Genomic DNA, 27,147 nt, shown 5'->3' on the forward strand with positions numbered 1-27,147 from the left:
TGATGAAATATAATGATTTAATGTATTACAATACCTGATGTTTATAAACGTCTCTACTTACAAAAATATTAAGGACTCATTCAAAGTTATTTATAAAGTAAAATACAAATATACATAATATATGTACAAATAAGAAGTAATTTTTTAATTTAACTAATTATATTTTACAAATGTAATATGTCATCTTTAATGACTTGGCAGTATAAGATGCTAGTTTGTTCTCAATAATAAATTACAAACTAATGTAGACTGGAAAATATTTACATGTTCAATTGACTAGAAAGCTTAAAATTATAAAGTTGTAAATTATAATGAATAAGAATTAAAAAGTTTCCAAAATTGTGATTTAAACATATCTTTCAGTTTAAAAATTTAATTGTTAAAATATTTCATGTTCACTTAATTAAGGTATAAAAAACTTCATCGGATGGCGCCACAGAATGAGAAATTTTATTAATTTGAAGGGAAAAAAATTGCAATAAGTACTGGGAATTTTATTCAAACAAGCGAAGTCAGAAGAAAAAAAAATACTTATTTTGGTTAGAGGTTTTTTAAGTCTTAAAAATTTATTTATTCCAAAACTGATACAAATTTATGTCATTTAATAGATATCAACTAAAAAAAATTTTATTTTCATTAATAATAAATCTTATGAATTATTAAAGATAATTTTACACTAAGTTGAATTCAAACATTCAATATAAAATATTGCTAACAGAAATAGTTATCTTTAATATTAAGTATTTCATTATAGACATTAATAACAATATATGTTTTTCACAATGCTAAGTTAACTTTGATCAATCTTTAAAAAAAAAGAATTATAGTTAATATTTTTTGTTACCACCCTGAACTGCCTCAAAAAAATTAAGTAAAGATATGGAAACAAAAAGGTTAATTATTTTGATAGCTTATTAAATGCATATTTCAGAAGCTCATAAATTTCACAATTAGAATTGATAGTAAATTATCAATTACTAAGTTGCAAATTTTAAAGGGAAAAAAATGAATCAATCAAATGTGTCATGAATGAAACAAGATATCAAAAATAGTAATTATTATAATAAAACTCAACTGTAACACAAATTAAGTAAATATCTGGTAAAGAAAAGGCAATTATTTAGACAGCTTGCATTTTAAATGCATGATTCAGAAGTTCATAAAATTTTACACATAGAATCAATTGGCCATTTTAGGCGCCGTAAAAAACTATTGAAAGTCCATATCTGATACTGAAAGCAATCAAACTGCAAAGTACCTGAAATATACAAAGAAAAATATTAATAATTTGTAAATTAAACTACAAATGTAGTCTAACTCTGAGAATGAAATATATAATATTATAAGCTGCCACTCACTTGAAAGGAAAGCAAATAAGTAGTTAAAGTTTTTTCATGAGTTGGACCAGCAACCTTTAGCATGAAATTAATTATAGTAAAATTTGAAGTTTCACAATACAATTCGTTGTCTTTAAATTCTTCTTTATAACACACAAGCTTAAATGTTCTTGCTACCCACATACAAAAGCAGCCCAACGTGGATAGAGAGGACTTTTTAAATATAACAGTACTTGGTTCCATCACATTTCTATCTTTATTGAACCTATGTTTAAAAGATACACACATAAATTATTTATTTGCATCTAAAATTTAGTTAGTAAAACTTACATACCACGAGGGGGGGGGGAAACAAAAAATAATGGTTCACAACATACATTTTAAAAAAAATTTCAAATGGAGACCTATTTAGAATGGAAAACTTTTACTTAGCATCCGTTTTACAATCTACCCTTGATTAACTGTAGTGATTGAGAAATGATTTGCAAATTTTGATGAAAATTATCTTCATAAGAAAATATAAAATTACCATACAACAGGAAAAACATAATAGGTTGGTTACATTAATAATTAATATGATACTTTAATAAATATATTATTTCATTGTTATTTAATAGAATGTCCCAGATTTTTGCAACCTTATGCATATCATGCTTTATTCTTTAACATAAAGCATTAATAGAAAGTTACTAGTAGAGTTGGAAAATATTTTTTCTAAACAACACTACCTATTATAAGATCAATTTAAAAAAAAAAAAAAATATGGAGTCAGTGATTCTGCTAGACTTTGGATACTATGAGACCTTAGGTAGGACCCAGGACTTCCGAATTCCAAGATCCTTTTCTACTAAAAGCGGGTCTTTATTTAAAATAATGCAATTCTCTATTTTAAAGATATACATTAAAAATAAGTATTTTACGATTAGGGGAAAATGAAATTATAAATCGTTTTGTAATAAATTCAACAAAGAATTAAACCAAAATTTCTACTTTATTCCGGCTTAAAATTATTTTCCCTTTATTACAGAAAAAAAGTTTAGCTTAATTTTGCCCACATAAATCTGCTGGTGGGCTATTTTTCCCCCCTCCTCTATCTTTCTTTATAAAGAATTCCATGCTTCGGGAATGTGTTGTAACCTTTTTCTCGCATCATCTGCACAATTTTCTGCATATTTAACGTCCTAAGACACTTAAGTGGCATCACTGGGATTTTTAGGTACTTCAATTCTATTTTCCCTTACTTTTTGGAAATTTTAAATAAATTACATGACATTTCCCTGATTTCCCCCCCCCCCATTGGTAAAATTTTATGACATTTCCCTGTTTTGTGGCCACCCTGACAAAAATTTAATATTTTCAAGCATTTTTTTTTTCGCTCATGCGATTTGGTTCATGCGTGATCTTATTCACATTGCCGAAAAATTAAAGGTGATTATAAACATTGATTGAATGTAGAGTTCATTCGCATAAAAGTTGATAGCAGCTAAAATATGTCAAATACTTACAACTTTACACATGCCATCAATGTAACGAAATCAAATGGCTTTCTAAACAAGTCTGACACAAAATGTGATGTAAGGAAAAAGACATTGAAATCACTCATTTAAATTGTTCAAACATATATCAATCTATAATCTGTTCAGAGAGAACTGATAGTGAATGTAAACAAAAAGATTTGCAGTTTATCGCCAACCTTGCCCACTTCTAAAGGTTCTTTGCTGAGTCAGCGATTCTTTTCTTACAGACTATAATAGTCAGATTAGCTTTGTTTATCAGAGTCTTGGTGTCAATAATGCTAAGTATCAGGTAGATATGTATACTTTTGCAATCAGTTTTTGCTGAACAGAATATAGTAAAAACTTTTCATTTAAATAATTGTAAACTCCGAAAAGAAAGCAAAACCAATAGGAGGAATAATTTCTAGGAGAAACATTACGATATGTTTAAATGTAACAGTGAAATAAACTAATAAAATAAACATTTAAATGTAACAGTTAAAAAAAGATATATTTCCTGGGAAACTATCCAGACATGCTTGCGTATAGCAGTGAAGGGTTATCTATGAAAAAGTACCTCCAGCAAGAATCGAATTAACATGTCATTTATATTAGTGAATCGGAATTGAATAATTGTAGTGGTAGTTACGTTACATTACTCCCCCACCAGAATTTTATCTGTGATAGGCCACACTAGTTGATTAATTTCTGTTTTGGAAGAGCTGTATTCAACTCATCAATCTTTGAGGGCTGATTCTGAGAACTGTATTCAGATCAAGGTTATAGACGTAAATACTCGTGTTGCTATTAACAGTCAAGTGTGTATAGGCTCCGGTTTTGTGAGATTGAGACCGCAACAGCAAAAGAATGACACTGTCGCAGTTACAAGTAGCAAGTAAACTGGGTTTTATCCATCAAAATAGGCGTGTTCATAATGAGGTGGGTGTTTCTGTCAAGGTATACGCAGAGATGCCAACTGCTCCGGACACGCCAGAATAATTAAAAAAACGGTAAATAATTGTAAAGTAAATTTTGCAAATATTTGACTATTTTTGCTATCTTTTTAAAGGGTATAGCATGACACAAGAACTATACAGTGGTGAATTATATAAGCCTACAAATTATTTAGAAATAGTGGTGGATAAAAATCTACTAAATTGAATTTATTAAACCAAGAATCACAATTGATAAACTACCACTTTAAAATATATATTTGCTGTCCAGAGCAAGTTGGCATCTCTGTATACGTGTTTAGATGGGTCTGGTTCATTTCATCGACAATCACTTCATCGACAGGCCATTTCATCGACACCACTTCATCGACAGGCCATTTCATCGACTAGGTCATTTCGTCGACAGGCCGTTTCCTCGACAGGGTTGTTTCATCGACAAGCCATTTCGTCGACAGGGTCACTTCGTCGACAAGTCATTTCGTCGACAAGTCATTTCGTCGACAGGGTCATTTCGTCGACAGGGTCACTTCGTCGACAAGTCATTTCGTCGACAGGGTCATTTCTTCGACAGGGTCACTTCGTCGACAAGTCATTTCGTCGACAGGGTCATTTCGTCGACAGGGTCATTTCGTCGACAGGGTCATTTCGTCGACAGGGTCATTTCGTCGACAGGGTCATTCCATCGATAAGTCATTTCGTCGAAAAGTGATTTCGTCGACAAGTCATTTCGTCGACAGGGTCATTTCGTCGACAGGGTCATTTCGTCGACAGGGTCATTTCGTCGACAAGTCATTTCGTCGACAGGGTCTTTTCATTTACAGGGTCGTTTCGTCGACAAGGTCATTTCGTCGACAGGGTCATTTCGTCGACAAGTCATTTCGTTGACAGGGTCTTTTCATTTGCAGGGTCTTTTCATTTACATGGTCATTTCGTCGACAGGGTCATTTCGTCGACAAGTCATTTCGTTTACAGGGTCATTTCGTCGACAAGTGATTTCGTCGACAGGGTCATTTCGTCGACAGGTCATTTCGTCGACAGGGTCATTTCGTCGACAAGTGATTTCGTCGACAGGGTCATTTCGTCGACAGAGTCTTTTCATTTACAGGGTCATTTCGTCGACAGGGTCATTTCGTCGACAAGTCATTTCGTCGACAAGTCATTTCGTCGACAGGGTCTTTTCGTTGACAGGGTCATTTCGTCGACAGGGTCATTTCGTTGCTAGTGTCATGCGTAATTCAGAAACTATTTTAGAGATTTAATCTAAATATTTCTTTTATTAATTAGAAAAATTCACTTATTTAATTTTATACTAAAGTAAAATTCTTTATGGCGGTTTATTGGGGTCGCATTCATTTCATCGACAATCACTTCATCGACACACCATTTCATCGACACCACTTCATCGACAGGCCGTTTCATCGACTAGGTCATTTCGTCGACAGGCCGTTTCCTCGACAGGGTTGTTTCGTCGACAGGCCATTTCGTCGACAGGGTAATTTCGTCGACAAGTCATTTCGTCGACAGGGTCATTTCGTCGACAGGGTCATTTCGTCAAATCATTTCGTCGACAGGGTCATTTCGTCGACAAGTCATTTCGTCGACAGGGTCATTTCGTCGACAAGTCATTTCGTCGACAGGGTCATTTCGTCGACAAGTCATTTCGTCGACAAGTCATTTCGTCGACAGGGTCATTTCGTCGACAAGTCGTTTCGTCGACAGGGTCATTTCGTCGACAAGTCATTTCGTCGACAGGGTCATTTCGTCGACAAGTCATTTCATCGACAGGGTCATTTCGTCAACAGGGTCATTTCGTCGACAAGTCATTTCGTCGACAGGTTCATTTCGTCGACAGGGTCATTTCGTCGACAGGGTCATTTCGTCGTCAAGTCATTTCATCGACAGGGTCGTATCTTCACCTAGGTTATTTCATCGACAGGGTAGTTTTGTCAGCAGGGTCATTTCGTCGACTGGGTCATTTTGTCGACAGGGTCATTTCATCAACATGATCGTTTCATTGACAGGGTCATTTCATCGACAAATCATTTTGTCGACAGGCCGTTTCGTCAACAGGTCATTTCGTCGACAAGTCATTTCGTCGACAAGTCATTTCGTCGACATGATCGTTTCCTCGACAGGGTCATTTCATCGACAAATCATTTCGTCGACAGGGTTATTTTGTCGACAGGGTCATTTCGTCGACAGGGTAGTTTTGTCGACAGGGTCATTTTGTCGACAGGATCATTTTGTCGACAGGGTCATTTTGTCAACAGGGGTCATTTCGTCGACAATATTAAGAGAAGATTATTTTGTAGGCAAAGTCATGCGTAATTTTGAAACTAGTCTTATGATTCTTTTACAATAGACGTTATGCCCCTTGCACTTTTTTGTAATTTAGTATATTTCTGATGAAATTTTTTAAGCCTAGCCTGATGCAAAATCTTAATAATATGTTGAAGTTGCCGGAAAAAAGCATTTCATTTGAAAATTGCCTACTCCTCTATTCATATCACGCTGCAAAAACGAAACATTAATTGTATTTTACACATTTAAGTTGTATATTACACAATTTTTTTCTAATCATATTTAACACATTTGTTTCTAAGATTAATTTTTAATGTACATTATTGTAGATTATCATCGCAAAAGCAATTGCAACAACTATTGTGAATGATTTTTGGTGTAGGGAGTAAATGACGGGTGAAATTAGGAAGGAAAAAAAGACGGTATAAAATGAATCTGTGAGATAATGAAACCATGGGTCGATAGATAATTTCAATGACAAGGTTTTTTCGTCAACAGGCCATTTCAGCTGCAAAAATTTTCTGTCGATAAAAAAGAAGATTATACTTATATAACGTTCCCCCGCAATGAGTAAAACGCATTAATACAGTTTAAAATCTTGTCCAAAAAAAAAGAGAAGGAAAAGGAACTAACTTTAGCAATGATAACAATGGTGATGTTTACGAAGAATTTAATCCGAAAAACACAAACCTTTTAGATAGTCAGCTAGTAAGATTACTTCTTGTTTTATCAAAAATTTAAATATTCCCTGTGTTTAGATATTTATTTTTTTCAAGCTCAGTTGATTTTTTTTACATACAAGTAATCGTTAATTTTGTTACTATTGACATATTAATAAAATTTTCTTACATGAAATTTCAATATTTATATATTTTCTCTTTAAAAGAAAGATAGATATAGGAAAAAAACAAACTAAGTTGTATGAGTGGCTATTACGAAGGTTGGCGAGCGAAGTGAGCAACGGGCTGAACTTTATTATAAAAATCTTGGGAAGAAAATGCATGAGGGGAAAAATAAAATGAAAATCCAACTTGGAAAACATATTGGGAAATAATGTTGATAAATTTTTTGTTCTAATCCTCTTCCTCATGTCTTTGTAAGCTATTCTGCTGAAGAGGGAAGTTTCTGACAATTCTTGTGAAATTTAAATGAAATATTATTTTAAACAAAAATCTTGTTCTCGCATTTCCAGTTTATTTTATTTCTTATTTAATTAATTATTTATAACGTTGTGACGTTTAATATGTATTTTATCCTATATGTTCCCTAAACATTTATAAGTTCTTTTACCTTATAAAATAAACTTCGTTTAAGTAAAAAAAAAAAAAAAAAAAAAAAACTCACAATGACTCCACATCCTCGGTATGCGATGCAATCGAAATGATATAAAAAATGGTTCTAAATCAGAGGAGGGGAGGAAACCTGTCTAATTGGTTTTTATGATTTAAACATTTGGGGAAAAAACGCAATTTACTACGATATAACAAATAAATTGACTTTTGAGTTTATAATTGAGGAGAGTTATCTATATGTATCTGATTTTATTCCCATTAATGTTTAATTAAAATAAGTTTAGCAAACTTGTTTTTTTACTCAAATATTAAAATGTTTTTCTTTTCGATTTGCAAGAGAATAAAAATTTATTTAAATTGATAAAATTTGCAGGGAGAGTATATATTTTAAAGGCGAGCAATAAGTCCTTTAAAAAGTGTAAATTTTTAAATTCATGTTTGATATGTGTCCTGATAAAGAAATGTGAATTTTCGTTACCAAAACGAAAAAAGTGGAATTTTGAATGTTGATAGAATATTTTGTGAAATTTTGCCCTTGTGGTTTTTGCTACGCGCAGTGGCGTACCTAGGGGGGGGGGCGGTGGGTGCGGTCCGCACCGGGCGGCACTTACCTTGGGGCGGCATTTTTTAAATTTACTTATAGTTGTAAAAAGCAACTTATTCATTTCATATTAATTTTCTTTCTTGAATAATAAATGATTATTATGATTATTATAAGTTTAATATTTGGCTTATATAAATTATGATTAACTATATGATTTCGAATATTATTCCTCGGTGTATATAAATGCATTTTAGTGTAAATTTTGAATTCTAATTCAAGAACAAGATAATAATTTTATTTTATTGTATTCATTAAAATTCGTTGAATTCGTAAAAGGATCTTTACGATTTTGTTCGGCAATTTTTCCTAACTAAAATTTTTTGATATCAGTTTATAAATGTCATTTCTTTTGAAAAGTTTATATGATTACTTTGAAGTGATATATCAATATTTTTTTAAATCATCGATTTTTCTTTTGAAAAGCAGGGCCGGTGGAAGGCGGTCTAGACGGGAAGGCGGTCTCTTAAGATCGTGGATGGTATATTCACCATCGAAGAAAAGTATTTATTGTTTCTGCTGCAAACTGTTTGATAATCTTTGTCAAGCAGGTTTTAATACGGAAAATGGTTTTAACAAATGGTGGAAACTTAATCCCAAAATTAGTCAATATGAGGTGAGTCGGCACATTCGATCATATTCCAAATGGAAGGAATTAGAAATAAGACTTGGACGTGGCACAACTATTGACAAACTATAACAACAGAATATTGATAAAGAAATAAAAAAATGGAAGGAAATTCTAACAAGAATACTTGATATAATTAGATTCTTAGCAAAACAAAATTTGGCGTTTCGAGGACATCGTGAAAGTGTTCATCAGGAAAAAATCGATTCAATGGAAAATAGAGGAAATTTTCTTGAGCTTGTTGACTTATTAGCTAAGTACGACCCAGTATTACGAGAACACGTAGTAAAAATTAAGATGGGTAATAAATATAGTATCTCTTATTTGTCGCCGAAGATCCAGAACAAATTCATAGAGCTATTGGGAGGCGCAGTCAGAAAAACAATTATGGATCAAATAAAGCAGGCTAAATACTTTTGTATTATATTTGACAGCACTCCTGACATTTCACACAAAGATCAAACCAGTCAAATTATTAGATATGTAGTTATTGATGGTAGCGAAGTTAAAGTTGTAGAATCGTTTATTGACTTTGTAGAAACTAAGGGAAAAACTGCTGGTGAAATCACAGATATGATTTTAACGAAATTAGAAAATGACGGTTTAGATATAAAAAATTGCAGAGGACAGGCTTACGATAATGCTGCCGTCATGGCAGGAAAGCACAGCGGTGTTCAAACTCGTATTAAAGAAATAAATCCAAATGCAGAATTTGTAGCATGTACAAATCATTCTTTAAACCTGGCATGTTTACACGCAGCTTCTACAGCTATCAATTCCATCACATTTTTTGGAACTATCGAACAGTTGTTTTCTTCTTCCACTCATAGATGGAATGTTTTACTTTCTGTCACTGGTCAAGCTGTTAAACGCAGTGTGGAAACTCGCTGGAGCGCTAGAGCTGCCGCGGTAACTATAGTAAAAAAAAAACATTTTTTTTACGTTTTAAGCGCTTTGGAAAAATTGACATCTGAAGAAGAAAATAGTAAAACGAGATTAGATGCTGGAGTATTACTCAATTCTATGCAATCTTTTTCTTTTCTATGTTACCTTCATTTATGGGAACCCGTCCTTTTGGAAATTAATGACGCTCAAAAATACCTGCAAATAAAAGGGTTAAATGTCTACCAATGCCATATAAAACTAAATTCTTTGCAAACACATTTCATGGAACAAAGAGATACGCTAGTACAAAACGCTGGTATAGCAGCCAAAATAATTTGTGAAGAGTTGGAGATATCGACTGAGCGTCGAGTTAGAAGGAGAAAAAATATGAGTGGGGAAAATTCGCGAGACGTGGGGCTATCCTTAGAAGAAGAAGTACGAAGAGAAATGTTTTCATCTATGGACAGAATTATAAAGGAAATAAAAGAACGCTTCGATCAGTTGCATGGCCTTGTAAGAAAATATTCGTGTATTATACCGTGTAACCTACTAAATGAAGAATTTGAATGTCAAATAAATGACTTGATTGACATTGATAAAGAACAGTTCCATATTGAAAGAAAAAGGATCCAGGTTTTTATGGCTGTACCAACACTAAAAGAAGAGGCAAAACATTGGAAAAACAGGGAGAAGGGCCCTCTTGATTAAAATTTATTCAGCAGTATAGGTCGGAAAATTCTGTTCCCAACATTGTAACTTTGTTAAGAATTTTTTTAACAATTTCAATCAGTGTCGCTAGTTGCGAAAGAAGCTTCTCAAAATTGAAGATGATAAAAAATTATCTTCGTTCTACAATGAGTCAATTAAGACTACAAAATCTTGCAATATTGTCAATAGAACAAAAAATTACAAATAATATAAATTTTGAGAGCATTATACCCGATTTTTCTAGTATGAAAGCTAGAAGAGTAGAAATTATATAAATATGTTTACGAGTGCATACAAATATGTCTAAAAAAATTTACTCTGTGTATTAATTAATATTGATTAAATAACTTAATAATTTATTTATGTGTATTAATTTATAAAAACCACTATTTGATTGACTTATAATAGAAAGGTTGGCAAACTGGAGATCGCCCCGGGCGGCAAAAGTTCTAGGTACGCCACTGGCTACGCGTGAAAATTTTTATAAATTGTTTTTCTCATTTGTAGTCTATTGAACAAACTTGATATTTTAAATACATATGTATTTTTTATTTTCATTTTTTCTACATTTTAGTTTTGAGTCTCCTGGCTTGTTCAGGCAGAAAATAATCAAAATTTTGATTGGCGATAAGTCGTGCTAATAGTGGTCAGTAAGTGTTTGAAAATTGTGTTTTCATCCTGTGTAGAAAATCAGTTAAAAATTTCAACAATTATACTAGTAAAAAATTGGTCAAATTTTAAGTGCAAAATTTTTTTTTCTTTTTTGTAGAGTAGGAGTTATTTATTCTTACATTTAAATTCCAAGCTTGACTTATTGTTAATTTTCTTTTAAGCAAAATGTGTCTAATTTAAATCCAGCAAATAAAAAATGAATTAATTCATCATTTACTTACTACTATTATTATTCTTATTAAATTATACTATTATTATTTAATTATAATAATAGTATAATGCAAAAATAGTATAATTTGATAGTATTAGATTAGAATTGAATAATTAATACTATTATTAAATTCACTATTCATAGAAAAAACATATTTTGTGAAGACCAAACACTAACAGGCTTGCAACGTTACGCCCGTGCTTCTAAACAATTTTGGTAAGGTGAGTAGCACTTTAAATATTGTGGGAATCTACAACCGCCTCGGTAAATACCTAAACATCAAGCTTGTGTTCCTATTGTTCTTCGAAATCTCTAATAGTAGTAACGAAACTAAGACTCAATTCGATTGTTCGAATACGCATATTCCTGTCCTAATGTTAAAGATGCTGAACAAAAAGTTTAAAATTGCAATTAAAGTGAACATTAAGAAATTACTTTTCCATCATAAAAAGCCTAGAATTTTTTTTCTACTTAAGCAGATATAATAATTAGGTCTATGATTATTTTCATTTCTGTGAGAATTCGACTGATGTCTATGTTTTTGTTAAAATTTATGTAAAAATGTTGAAAATTTTTACAGCAATAAATTTAGCTTTCCTCTTCTTGAAATAGTGTCAAAATTTTCATTGTAATATATTTTTATTGCTTTCAATTCTAGAAATATATTTTGTTAATTTGATTTGATATTAAAAACAATTTGATTGTTAACGTCACACTATATTAACTGTAACCACGGTCCGGATATCATGCTTGGTAATGTTCTGAAGACAATCCTTACCTATCCTAAAAATAAGTGTCGAGCTATTACGATTTAGATATAGAAAAGTAGATTTCGATACATCAACCGTTTAAACGCTTCTCAACTACCTATTAATTAATTTAAAAAGCGAACTTCTTTTAATGCAATTGGAACAATAAACCGCCATAAAAAATTTTACTTTAGTATAAAATTAAATAAGTGAATTTTTCTAATTAATAATAGAAATATTTAGATTAAATCTCTAAAATAGTTTCAGAATTACGCATGACACTAGCAACGAAATGACCCTGTCGACGAAATGACCCTGTCAACGAAAAGACCCTGTCGACGAAAAGACCCTGTCGACGAAATGACTTGTCGACGAAATGACTTGTCGACGAAATGACCCTGTCGACGAAATGACCCTGTAAATGAAAAGACTCTGTCGACGAAATGACCCTGTCGACGAAATCACTTGTCGACGAAATGATCCTGTCGACGAAATGACCTGTCGACGAAATCACTTGTCGACGAAATGACCCTGTAAACGAAATGACTTGTCGACGAAATGACCCTGTAAATGAAAAGACTCTGTCGACGAAATGACCCTGTTGACGAAATGACCCTGTCGACGAAATGACCCTGTTGACGAAATGACCCTGTCGATGAAATGACCCTGTCGACGAAATGACCCTGTCGACGAAAAGACCCTGTCGACGAAATGACCCCGTCGACGAAATGATATGACGATGAAATGACCCTGTCGATGAAACGATCATATCGATGAAATGACCCTGTCGACAAAATGACCCTGTCGACGAAACGACTTGTCGATGAAATGATCCTGTCGACTAAATGACTTATCGACGAAATGACCCTGTCGATGAAATGACTTGTCGACGAAATGATCCTGTCTACGAAATGATCCTGTCAATGAAAAGACCCTGTCGATGAAACGACTTGTCGACGAAATGACCCTGCCGACGAAATGACTTGTCGACGAAATGACCCTGTCGACGAAATGACCCTGTCGACGAAACGACTTGTCGACGAAATGACCCTGTCGACGAAATGACCCTGTCGACGAAATGACCCTGTCGACGAAATGACTTGTCGACGAAATGACTTGTCGACGAAATGACCCTGTCGACGAAATGACTTGTCGACGAAATGACCCTGTCGACGAAATGACCCTGTCGACGAAATGACTTGTCGACTAAATGACTTATCGACGAAATGACCCTGTCGACGAAATGACTTGTCGACGAAATGACCCTGTCGACGAAATGACCCTGTCGACGAAATGGCCTGTCGACGAAACAACCCTGTCGAGGAAACGGCCTGTCGACGAAATGACCTAGTCGATGAAACGGCCTGTCGATGAAGTGGTTTCGATGAAATGGTGTGTCGATGAAGTGATTGTCGATGAAATGAATGCGACCCGTTTAGATCACGTCCAAAAGTCACCAATTTGAGACAAAGCTACCGACTATGCCAAACCTCATCTATAAAGATGCACCCCCAGATAAAATCGAGTTAACATGTCCAATATACTAGTGAATTGTAATTGAATAATTGTAGTTGTAGTTATGCTACAACAGCATAAACTTACTTGGGAAGCCTATGACGAGGACAAGGTACAAAGTGAAACAATTGTGGGCATGAAAATAGAAAGTTTATGATTTGAGGTGTAAAAAATAGCAACATAGTTTTGCTAAAATGTCCCAATATTCCAACCACAGCAAACGTCATCCCAGCAAAGTAGCAATAAGTGTCGCCTACAAAAACAGAGGCAGGGTACCTAAAATATTAAAACAAAATTACCAAACAATTATAATAAAATTTAAGATTGGGAATAAAGCCAAAAGAACATTGAAGCAGCCAGTATTGTATTTGATACAGGACTGGAAAAAGAAATAGATATTAACAATAAAATTAATAATTTTTTTCAAGATTATCTCCGACCTATATATGCAACATTTACTTTTGAGAACCAGCTTAATGAATACCAGTTGATCTCTTTTAGTAATTTTTTTTTTAAAAAATGCCTTGATTAAAAGTTTAGGTTCAGTAAGATAAAAAGCTTTAAATTTTCTTAAATTTATAACAGCATTACAGAACATTATTTTCACAGTAACAAAAAAATACATAAAATTTACATTAATTATAAAAAATGATTAGTACATTCAATATAAAAAATGATTAGTAATGTACCATAACCAAACCTTCAAATAAACATAAAAATATTAGTACATAAAGGGCCATTCAAATTACACATAAGCACCTAGGAAGGTGCTTATGTGTTACCAGCAATGTTTACGCAAGACATGAAAATTACAATATTTTTAAAAAAAATACTTGAATGTAAAATAAATTTAATTATTAAGTTCATATCTTATCCAGGGTGCATAGCCAAATTATTCAACAAAAAATAAGCACCTTTTAAGCTAATTCAAGCACTCAGAAAATATTTTAAGCACTTTAAAAAAATATCATAATTAGGCAGGGTTGGAAAGTTTTTGACAATTGACGGTTTTATCTTGTTTAACTGCCATGTCAAAAAAAAAATATATATATATACCTTTTGGCATTGTTTTTGACAATTGTAGAAAATCATGACATTTTGAATCATGTGAAACAAATGGCGTTTTCATCCGCAACGGACTGAGAATGAATTGCTAGTTATTAAAAACCACAGCAACGGTATTCCCACCTTATTACAGTGCTGTGGTTAGTGCATATTGTCGACCCCAGAGCTACGCCGATGGGAGAAAGATCGACCAAGCCGGACAAAGAGGAGACACCAGACCAGGAGGAACACACTGGTCCTCCAGGGTGGGGGTTGACTACTCTATCTTGTAAACAATCCCAGTTCAGGTATCCCAAAGATGATACCATGGGTATCAATACATGGAGAAATCTCGCGTCTAATCGAGATGGATAGAAAGGACTTGTTGGAACGACTCTGGTCCATACTAGGCTGTCATGCTGATGGAAGAATTATTAAAAATTATAATTTTTCTTAGTTAAAATTTCTTTTTATTATTATTTTGGTACTGATAGGTTTACTTTTAACAATGAAAAATATACATTTCATATTGTTTGTAGAATTTGAGATCCTGAAATCATATAAAACTTATGCATTACATTAGCTAAGACAAGGTTAAAAGAAATTGGCTCGATTGGTTTCCAAAAATTAAAAATTTTAAAATATGATTTCTAAAATTCATAATTTTTAATTGCCAACTCATATCAAAATCTTCAAGTGGTATTATGAGCAATAAAATATAATGCTTTAAAATTAAAAAAGCAAACACAAATTTACTTTTAAAATAAATCCTACTAAAATCAGATTATTATATATAAATTATAAAAAAATTTTATCATAGACACAAACACAACTAACTCACCAATTAAAACGAAGAAGCGCTAAAGACACGCCCAAAAATGGAATCATAAAATAGAGTGAAAAAATATGAGCAGGTCCACAGTCACCTACAAAAAACATAATTTTCTTTATTAAAAATAATTAAGTAGATTAATACTTTTCTTATATAATAATAGCAAAGTATCATACCAGATAGCTCAATAAAGTTATAAACTATAATTGAACTGCAAAGCACAAATGATTGACCAACTTCTATACCATTGATTCCAGCATATATATTTATTGCATTTGTGCAAAACACTGCAAGCATCCCCATATACACATAATACAATGGACCTGAAATATTAGATTCAAAGACAAGAATAAACATATTAATAGATATTAAAAGTTATTGAAGTAATGTAAGTTTAATGATGTATATAATGTTAAATGTTTAGTATAATTTTGCATGACCTCTATAAAATTAGAGTGTAATTATTATCTTATTATGCAAAAAGTTTTGTTGTAACAAAATCAAAACATTTAGAGATACATTCATTTAAAAAAAATTACAGATATTTTTATTTTATTATCATATGAATTCATTTAAGTGACTACATAGGTTACTATAATAAAATAATTATTTTTTTCAATAAATATTTTCTACTAACGCTTAAGCTTAATATTTGAATATATACAAACTTAATTTCATAAAAGAACAACATTTTTACAATAATTTCATTGCTTATCTAACATTTTTTGTCAGATATACAAACTTTGTTTTTTGATAAAACGTACACAGAATTCGAAGATTCATAAGTTTATATAAATAGGAAGAAAAAAATCTGTTTCTCATTTAAGAAGGAATTATTTTAAAATAATTTAGAAATTGAAATTAAAGAAAAGAATTAATTAAAGAATTGAATTAATTAAAGAAAATGAAAAGGCTGTTATAGATTATATGAGGTTTGTTATAGTTAAAAAAAAAGTAAAATCTGTCACTTGCAAGTCACACACTGGCTCAAATCAACACATTGGATCAATCGCATAGCAAAAATGGAAGTGGTTAGAAATTGTTAATTTAAAGAAATATTATATTGGTAGAAACGTTTTTTTTTTCCTCTTCGAGTCAGTAAACCTGCAAGCACAGCTGATTGTAAGCAATGTGACAAGCAAGATTTTAAGCTTATTACTAAAGCATATTTATTTTAACTTAAAAAGCTTTTTATCTCACCAATTTTTGAATAAAATTAACTTAATATAGCTAAATAGCTTAGTTTTAAGATTAAAGTAGATTTAAATTACAAAATTACTGTATAGAATTTGTGTAATTTGCATAGAATTATTACTGTATAGAATTAGATCAAAATCTTTTCCCTCTTGCTCCTTTTCCAACTTGTTTAGCAAATTTCAATAGTTTGCAAAATAAATAAATAAATATTAAAATTTATTTCTTTAACTATAGTAGAACAATATTTAACTTTAAATCAAACACTGCATTTAATCCTAATGGAACATAAAAAAATAGAAACTATGAAATTAACATTTATTCATTATTAGTTAATATTTTTCCTTAAAAAAATTTCTGTAAACCATAAGTCCGATAGAGCTCTTGAACAATTCAGGAGTTAAAAAACATAATAACCAACTCTCTTCTGTTCAAAGTATTAATTTTTAAAAAATGAACACAATATTTTTTTTATATATAATTTTATAATATTATACCAGGTATCAGGGCCGTAACTACGCCGGGGCAGCAGGGGCAACGCCCCGAGGCCCCGACGGTCAAGGGGGCCTCATATGAAGAGCATATTATTTTTTTTTTCAAAATACATTACTCTAATTATATATATGTAGGAAAGAAATTGCGTTAAGATAGAGTTGCTGAAAATTTTCTTTTTCGTAATTACGTACCTACTATAACATAAAGGAAAGGGTAAAACACCTTTTCGCGAATTATTTCCCTTTCTCAAAAGAACAAACGCGCTTTGCAGAGAAGGGGAAAGGCCACAGCTGCATGTAGTTGATTGTTAACACTTTCTGTATATTGCACTTCTGGTTTACTTGATTATTTCCTCTACTATCTAGCGTCAGACCCAGTGGCGTGCCAACCAGGGGGACGCAGAGGGCTCCTCTAAAATTTAAGTGATAGGGCAAACGATGCGTTTCGCCCCTCCTGAAATTTAGACACTCACAAAAATAAAGTAAAATCGGTAATTTAAAAAAAAATTTTTTTTTTTCAATTTTGAAGTTGGGAGAAAACTGAATTATGATATAAGAAAACTTTATTTTTGAAATAAGAAAACTTTATATTCCAGCAACATTTATGTGCTTTACCTCTTTTGATATTTAGTTATTCGCCAAGACGAAGTCCATTAAAATAGGTAATTTTAGAGAAGAAAAAAAAAAGCAATTCTTTCTCAGCTTTGAAGTTATACATCAAGTAGGAAACTTTATTTTGTATGGGCGATTAATGTGTTTTTTGACTTTTGGAAAAGTAAAGTGAAAGTGGAAAAAATATTTTATTTCCAATTTTCACTCTATTTTTTTTCCGAAATAGTAATGAGGGGGCGAACATAGTGTTTCGCCCCTTTTGAAATTTCAAAGTGCTAAAAAATAATAGAAATTTGTAACAAAAAAAATTTCATCTTTGAATCTATTTTTCAAATAGAAAACTTTATTTTCCTTTTAAATTATAGTAAGGGGATAGGAAACTTTATTTTCTTCTGAAATAAAGTAAGGGGGGCTAAAATGTGTTTTGTATCTTCTGAAATTTAGACATTTAAAATAATAAAATCTAGTAAAACTGTTTTTTTTTTTTTTTTTTTTTTTAAAAAAAACTTTGAATCTATTTTCCAAAAAGAAAATTTTATTTTGCTCTTAAATTAAAGTGAGGTGGCGAAGAATATACTTCACCCCTTCTGAAATTCAAACATTCGCAGGAATGAAGTCAAGTAAAATTTATATTTAACTCTTATTTTTGACTTTAAAGCTCTTTTCCAGATCGAAAACTTTATTTTCCTCTGAAATTTAATTGAGATGGAAGATAATGTGCTCCACCCTTCTGAAAATTTGACATTCGCTACAATAAAGTAAAATAGAATTGAGAATTTTAGAAAAAGAAACTACTTTTTTTTCCAATTTACTAGTTATTTTCCAAATTGAAGTAGAAATCCCCCCCCTCCCACAAGAAAAATACTTCGGTTCTGTTTCAATTTTTTTCTACATATTACGACTTTTAATTTATTAAAAAAATTTAAAACTAAAACTCGAAAAGAGAAGAGGAATATCATAAAAAAACATAACAAGTGTTTAGAAAACTAAAATAAGTACCACTGTTTTGCATCCTGAAAAATGCATCCTACACTGAGACTAATAGATATATATTAAAGAATCTTTTGACTGTGGGTGGTATGAGGGTGTTAAAACCTTCATACCACCCACAGAGTTGACCCACAGTTATCTGACTCCTCAAAAAATAGCCATCTCCTTTTACACCATGGGAAAATGACCTTTTGCTTCTTTAAATTGCCTTAATCATTTTTATGACCCTGGGCTCTTTTGTGCTTTTATAAAATGTCATATATTTACAGTACCATCTATACGTCCCTTAAGTTTTCTTAAATTAGCAATTATCTAGATGTTCTAGGAAAATCGATGTAAGATTTTAAGGGATCCAAGGGAATGACTCTTGTTGACATTTACTTAGGTCATTTTGTCAAGAGATTTTTTCTGAGACAAACGTAAAACGTTCCAGTTAAATTCCAGTTTTTAGCTCATTTAGTTGCGTCATTTAAATTAACCATTGTGCTATAATTCAGATATAAATTTTCTGTTAGCTTTTATTTTATTCAATTTTTGAAATTAAAATTTAACTTTAATTACGAGTTATTTGAATTACTTGCAACTTCCTTTTTTTCAAACATAAATCGTGATATCAATAATTCCCATTCTCAATAAAAAATTTCTTTGGAAAACAAGAAAACCAAATGTAAATTTATTTATAATGAGGTAAGTAAATGTTTGCATTAATTCATTTAATACATTTAAATTTTATATTTATATACTGTTCGAATTCTTTTATAAGAATGGTAACATAATTGCTTTTTTTTATGTTCGGATATAAAATTTAATTTGCATAGTAAATACTTTAATTGATAATTTTACTGCTTATTGTGTGCATGGATTTTGTTCTTATTTTATATTTTTCAAATTATTAAGAATTTTAAATTGGAACTTCGAATTTTTGGGTTTTTTAACAACTTTGTTTTCATTAAAAAGTGAAATGCAATCTTTATTTTATATAAAAAAAAATCATATTTAATTTAATAAAAGAAAGAATTTAATTTAATAAAAAAGCTATGAACATCAGCTTAGAAATCCGTAGCAATTAAAATTCATTTTACACAAACCATTAAAAATAATTTTTTTTTAATTAGCAAATATGCTTTGACTTTTTCTCATTTTTCTTTCATAAAAAAAACTATTACTCTTTGTCATAATTTTGTCACATATGATAACATGGCGTCATGAATACATAGGTCAAATATTCAAGAACGATTTTCTAGGGACCTGTCCATATTGGAGTAAGGCAACTTTGTTTTTGTTAATCGATGTATATAGAGAAAAAATTTCTGAATATTTTTTCAATTAGGACTTTTTAAAATGTGGGTACATGTGCCGATAGAAAAAAAAAGTCTATAATTTCCTTCAGTTTCCATAAGGCAATCAAAAACTCTTAGATTTTAAACTAAAAAGTAATTTTCATTTTTAAAATGGTTTTGTCTTGAAAAGACTTTCCTAACGATATAGTAACCGGATTCAACAGGTTTATGAAATTGGTATTTCATGATTAGCATTATATTTGGAGGAAAAGAAGGCTACAACATGAATAGTTTTTTTTCCCTTAGTCATATTTCCTCGGTTAGATGTCGTAAATTGGTAACATTTACGTACAGTGAACCAAAAAAGTACCACCCTGAATAACTTTTGATTTAATGATCGGATCTTCACGTTCTAGGACTCCATCTTAATAATTCGAGGGTGTGACATGAAATATGCAAATTAATTAGTGCACGATATTTTATTTTAAGTTACGCAATCAGACACAAAAACATACTTTCTCTGAATAAGCATAACTTTTTTTCAACAGATTCGATTTTCTAACCCCCGTAATATAGGAGGTAGCTGTAATCTGGGGAATATGGTCCCAATAGTTGGGTCGGGTGAGCTATCCAAAGTTTGGACCCCCAAATGTTAATTTTATTTTTTTTATATTTCACTACAGATCGAGAGCTTTTTAAGGGAATTGAAAAAATTTTGCACTCGATTATAAAATTCTGTTATCTAAAGATAATTCCATGCAAAAAATAACTTTTAGTAAATATTTATTATTTTTTATTTAATAATAGTCTGATGTTGATCATTTACGTCGCACTAGTGCTGCACAATAGGCTATTGGCGACGGTCTGGGAAACATCACTTGAGGTTTGATCCTTTGTAGAGGGGATGGCACCACCGCTTCGGTAGCCCGATGGCCTGCACCCGAAGTCGAGCACTTTATCGTAGAACAGTTTAACGAAGACCAATACCGCACACCCTCGGTCCCTACGCAGGCTGATCCAAGTGGTCACCCACCCGCACACTGATCGTAGCCAGTGATGCTTGACTTCGGTGATCTGCTAGGAACCGTGTCTTAACGATCAGTCCCCTTTGGGACAATAATAGTCTGAAAACTTTTGAATCGTAAGGCATATGGTTTTTTTTTTATTTTTTATCATTTTAAAGTACCGTAAACCGGGGCGAGTCTACCCATCCAGGGGCGAGTCTACCCATTTTAGTTTTATTTAATTTTCACTATTTTAAATTGCAAATAAAAAAATTTTTACCGACGGAGGACTTAGTTCTGACTCTAAGGATGATGGCGCTGTTGTAGTTTGATCCGTTTTTATTTATTTGGTGTCTTTTTAACCGACCTGTTCAAACGTCTTTTGAGAGATTTGTATTGAAAATCAGCAAACTTTTAGTTGGTGCTCCGTAAGTATATTATTATTATTACTATTTTCACTTTGGTTAAGTGATAAACTTATCTAAGACTAAGATTACATTAATTTTATATGAAAAAAAACAAAAAGAATGTAAGTTTTGCTGTTGTAAACAAAAAGCCAGAATTCGCGGGGCGAGTCTACCCATTCGTATTTAGTTTTAATAAAGCATAATAATATAATTTAGAACTTTGTTTATATTAAAATTAAGTCATTTTAAATGAATTTGAGTATATTATTTTAATTCTGCATTGATAAATATATCATTAATAAGAAAATTTATAGGTTAAATATAAATGTAAATATAAAATATGTTTATTATACCTATTTTTTTCAATTTTTATATTACAAAATTAACTTTTTTTATTTAATGCAAGTTAAATAAATTATTATTTATTATTAGAGATGGTTCGAAATTATATTCGCAAAACAAATGGATTTAAATGTTACAAAAAAATGTCACCTGAGATGGAAAAAGCTTTCCAAAGGATAAAAGCCAAACAATAACAATATTAATTTTAATTTATTTTTATCAACAATAATCAGAAAAAAATGTTATTTTATAATGTTAATAATTATAAAAACAAAACTGTGATCAAAATGTGATAATCGATCAAATATTCAATTTGTGTTATTTTATGAATAAAAAAATGGAATATATAATAAAGTTATGAATTTTACTTCATAAATATCCTATATAGTAACTAAAATAACAATTTAATAGTAAAATTTGATTATTTACAATGTTAACATTCATTTTAGTCGAATGGGTGGACTCGCCCCATACGAGAAATTTGTCAGCAGTTCTATAAAAATATACAGTAACAGCGTAACTGTAGATATTTTCTAAAATCGATTTCACAGCTTTAAAGAGGGATAAATACCGATTCCGAAACACCTATTAAAAGCCTTTTTTCTTTAATATTTAAAAAAGTTTGACCACTTGAAAGTTGGCAAACTGAAAAAATGGGTAGACTCGCCCCGGTTTACGGTATCTAATTCCACATGGAAAATACAAATTTGAGTGAAATTGGATGAATAGTGCATTAGTTCTTAAGAAATCGAGTTTTATAAGTTCGACTTTTTTAAAATTTAATTTCTCAGGATTAATCGATTTCGCTGAAATTTTGCATTTTGTCATGTTTAAAACTTACAATGTTTTGTAATCCAATTTATATCCGTACAAATTACTTGTTTTCATAAATATATTCGCTAACATAATACATAAATAGCTAAAATGACGGTTAGAGATGGAGTACTGAAAGCCAAAAATGCTTGCCCCAGGGCCCCGAGGGGTGAAGTTACGTCACTGCCAGGTATCCCAAAAAGTACCAACAATTAAAAAAAAAAACAATTAAAGAAAAATGGAAAGAAATAGAAATGTACAATTTGCTATATCTCATTAGGAAATATGAGAATTTATTTTCATGAAATATTAAAATTTATAAGTTCTTCAACAGTTGATGCTGTTAATTGGAAAATTATAAAACAATGTCCTGTGGTATCTACCAGGCCATTTAAACAGAAATATTTGCACAGGAGACAGCTAAATTTGTCTTCAGACTGTACCGAATTGATGATTCAAATTGTGGTTAATGTGAAAACACTTTTTAATAGTTTTTTATTATTAGTACAAATTTAGTAACTAAATTTAAAATGGCTTGGTTTTAGTAACTAAATTTAAAACTTTGGTTCCTTAAGCAAAACACAGCAACCCACACATTTCTATCTCGTTTTATTTTTCTTTCATTGAATTTTAAATTGTGTATAATTTTTAATTTGGTATAATATATCATATAAAATAAAGCATATGAAAGTTTTTACCAAGCCAAACATCATTTCCAAAAATGAATCTAACAGGCTTAGGAATAATAACAGTAGTCCCATTATAAGTAACATAGTACACCATTAGGAGTGGCAATGATGCAACAGTAGGAAATAAAAGTTTAATCCTCCATCTTAAATCAAGAACGTCATCTGCGAAGCCCAAAGCGAGCATGAAGCAAATGGAAAGCAATGCAGCAACAAACTGTACAAACTAAAATAAAAATATATCAGTTTACAACACAGAATTAAGTTGTTTTTTTTTTTCAAACTTTAATCTAAGAATTCTTTTACATATTTTAATTTTAAAAACATTAACATAGAAATAAGTAAAATAACAATGCTTGTAAAATAGTTTAATGTAATTAGACTTGAATATTTATTTTAAAAAAATACCTTCTTTTTTTTTTTTGGTCATTTTTTATCCCATTTGCAATTTAGCTTAAAATCAACAAAAAGTGTAAAACAAAGAAATAACATTAGTTGATGCATGCAAATGCAAAAACCGATTCCTTACCAGGTAAAACTTAGGTACTTCCAACACACACACCTCACCCCAACAAATTTTATTCAAAGGAGTTTTTGTAGCTAAACTATCGAGTTTTAATTTATTGGTATTACTAGCTTCTTGATATGATGTTACATCAAAGTTGACAACATTTACAAAAATTGAAAGAGGTGCATTCGACCCAATTTTTGGTTAAGCTAGACTAAAAGATGTTCAGTTTTTTTAATTTAAGAAAATAATAAAATTGTATAAATTTTGAAAACTATGTTTTCTTAGCAAACTAAAACAGAGAAAATAATTGTATTTTTGTCAGACCTTAAATATTAAACACAGAAGGCATGTTAAATACTGATAGAAATTTATAGCGATGCGTCCCACTGTTTTAAAAATCGATTTCACCTTGTTTTGAGTGGAACAAAAATAAATTATCTTCATTTGAAAAAAGATAATATTTGGACTTTCTTTTCAATTTTAATTTCACAACAATTAAAATTTCTATTAACACCAAACACAGAACTCAAGTTGAGATTGGAGCACTTTAGTTATAAATTTGAAAAAAGGTTGAAATTTTTAATGACAATAAATCTCCTTTACCATAATAAGAATTTTGGGTTATTTTTCAAAGTAAAAATACACAATCTGTTAAAAAAACAAAGAAACCATATTATGCATTATATCAAATAAAAAAAATTTTTTAGTTAATTGTGTCCAAAAAAAACATATTTGGCATTTTTCAGTTAATCAAATTCCGCAAAATATTTTTTCAGGAAATGTTCCAGAACTGCTTTCAAAAGTACCCAAAACAGAAAGACAGTTACCCAAAATAAAAGTAAAACTGTTCATTCACAAAAAAAGCATACAAAGAAACGAAATTAAAATTTAAAATAAAGAGCACAGTTTAGTCTTGAATAGGGTAAAAAATTTGCCCCTACTGCTGTAACTGAGGTAAAATATGCCTTTTTAAAGTTTCAGTTCAGTAACAAAACTTCAATAAAACCTTTTAGTTCCTGTTGATTTGTGGTGCAATGGTTAAGCTATCTGCATTCTGACTGAGAGAACAGGTGTTTAAATCCTAGTTCTATTAACATTTGATTTACACTTCTAGATTTCTGATCTAACAAAATTTGTAACTATTTAGGATATTTTATTCCATACAGAAATTATTATTTCTAATTTAAATTTATTTAATTACAAATTTTTAACTTTTCAAAAAAGTTTTCCACCATGATCCTTCATTTAAGCTGTTGTTAAGCTATTAATTTGTTTCAAAATAGATGTACACTTTCTTTGTACAATACAAAATCATATATATCTATAATAAATTATAATGGTTGGAAGTATTTTAATTTTGGTGTAAGTATAAAGCATTTGGCGAATTTTTGCTTGCACATGGCTAACTGAAAAGTACAGCTTTTTTTAATGTAAAACAAGTAATACAAGAAAATTACATTGAGTACTAGCATAAAAAAATAGTTAGCATGTATTTTTATTTCAACGTTATAACATTTATTTTATTATAATGTTATGTATTAGTAAATAAATTCAAATTTAAAAAAAGTTGTACAAAGAGTAATAGTATTAATAAATTTATTTATTTAAACATTTATTCATATTTACTTGATGATGTGGAAATTCATTTGCTGTATTAGTGGTCCAGTATTGTATAAAAGGAACAGGAATGAAAAGGAACATAACTATAAGAAAAATTGGTCCACAAACAAACCCCATAGCTTCCGGTCTGAAAAATAATGAGATAAATTAGAATAATCAATTTTCATAGAAAAAATTGTATGATTTCGAGAAATTAGATGAAGATTATAAAACTTAAATAATTTCAAAATTATTCCTTCTGAAAGTCTAAGGGGAAAGTATCGCATTCTGATCTGTGGCAGAATAATCGCCAAATCTTGGCAACAGCCCACGGAAAAAAAAAAACAACAGGAAGTGACCTAACTCCGGAATATTTCAGTATCATTATCTGCCATACGAACTACAATCACCAAGGCGCCAAATAGATTTTAAACATGAAAATTTTTTAAAAAATCATGTAGAGGTTGGCTAAGAGTTATACCCTTTCTGTGATGTTTTGTTTAGTTTCTGCTGTTGCCCTGAAGTTGCGAAGATTTAGCATATATTCTACCCTAGATCAGGATACGGAAATCTCCCCCTAACTTCAAGGATATAACTCGTAGCCACCTCTGGGAAAACATCTACATGTTTATGTTCTTTTAAACATTTTTTCGTTTAAAACCAATTAGGCACCTTGGCGATTGGGGGATCTTTCCATATCCTGATCTGCAGCGCCAACTACAATCGCCAAGGTGCCAAATAGATTTTAAATTTGAAATTTTTTTTAAAAAAAATTGTAGATGTTTGCCCGGGAGCGACTACGAGTTTGAGCCGGGAGCCACTGCCCGAAAGTTTGCAAGACTTAGCGATTATTCTGCCATAGATCAGGATACGGAAATATCCACGGCGATTGTAGTTGGTGTAGCAGATCAGGAAATATACCAATTATTCTTTCTGAAGGTCAAAAATAATTACTTAATAATTTTCTGTCCTTCTGTATTCGCATGTTTTTTACTTCCCCCTCATTTTTATAAGAAGAAAAAATTCACAGTATTAATTACTGTATAAAAGGAACTAAAACAAATCGGCGTATAAATAATTTCGGCTCATTGAATAAAATATTTAGAAAGTCTGGCTAACAAGATATAATGAAATAATATGCCATTAACTTACATTTTCTCATGACTTCCCTTGCCCATATCGCAACCACTCAGATTAGCTTTAAGGAACGTATATTTAAACTTTGGGATAGCATGTAATGTTATAAAATATCCTAGACAAGATAGGATAATGTTTGTGAGTAAAACAAAAATCGAATTCATTTTAATGCCTATTAAAATAAGTTACACTCGAGAATTTTATTCTTTAAAGAGGTACAATAAAACATAAATAGCATTAAATTTATATATAATATTCACAATTCCGTGAAAACAAAAACTAACACGAAAAACTGATTCATCGTATTTTGATTGAATGATTAGCTTCTGACGCTTCAGGCTGTCTGTTTCTGCCAAGCTTAAACTCGCTCTCTTAAAATTTCCAGATTACTAGCCACCGCACTAAATTGCTAAGAACTAATTACTTTAAGGAGCTGTCACACTGTATATACTTACCCCAGGGAGTATCTAAAAAAGTTTCCTCATTGTCTTTTAATTTTCAAAATTAAAAATAAATTCTCTCTCAAATGGGGAAAAATATATTTTATCTCAATTAATAAGAGACAAAAATATTAATAATTAAGTCTCAATTAATAAGAGACTCTCCACGTAGGTTGAGGGTTTGGCTGCGTTCCAATATTCGCACCGGTGACACTGGTTACACGAAAGCAAACTAGTCACGTGACCTCAGTTCGCACCGTAATTTAGGAACGATCGGTGCGGTTAGGTCCAGTTCTGGTTGCCATTAGCAACCAGAAGCAGACGCTCTCCTCTTTCGGAATCTTTGAGAAAAATATATTAGTGATAACAAATTTATTTTTTGTTCTATTATATTTATTTCTTGACCATTCTATT

At 30.9% G+C, this 27,147-nt stretch overlaps 1 protein-coding gene across 1 annotated transcript; it reads right to left on the reverse strand.

Moving 5' to 3' along the window:
* Positions 1-26,663, reverse strand: Alg7 (Alg7 dolichyl-phosphate N-acetylglucosaminephosphotransferase). Its single transcript, XM_016071827.4, has 8 exons — positions 26,309-26,663; positions 25,184-25,304; positions 23,059-23,272; positions 15,401-15,547; positions 15,234-15,318; positions 13,436-13,624; positions 1,359-1,602; positions 1-1,258 (listed from the first exon to the last, which is right to left on the reverse strand). Exons 1-8 carry the CDS (start codon positions 26,455-26,457, stop codon positions 1,193-1,195), a joined length of 1,215 nt encoding a protein of 404 aa, XP_015927313.3. The 5' UTR covers positions 26,458-26,663; the 3' UTR covers positions 1-1,192.
* Between the last annotated feature and the right edge of the window lie 484 nt (positions 26,664-27,147).

Source organism: Parasteatoda tepidariorum, chromosome 8 (genome assembly GCF_982258835.1).
Source record: "Parasteatoda tepidariorum strain Cologne lab strain chromosome 8, Ptep-v5.0, whole genome shotgun sequence".
Taxonomy (NCBI): Eukaryota; Metazoa; Arthropoda; class Arachnida; order Araneae; family Theridiidae; genus Parasteatoda; species Parasteatoda tepidariorum.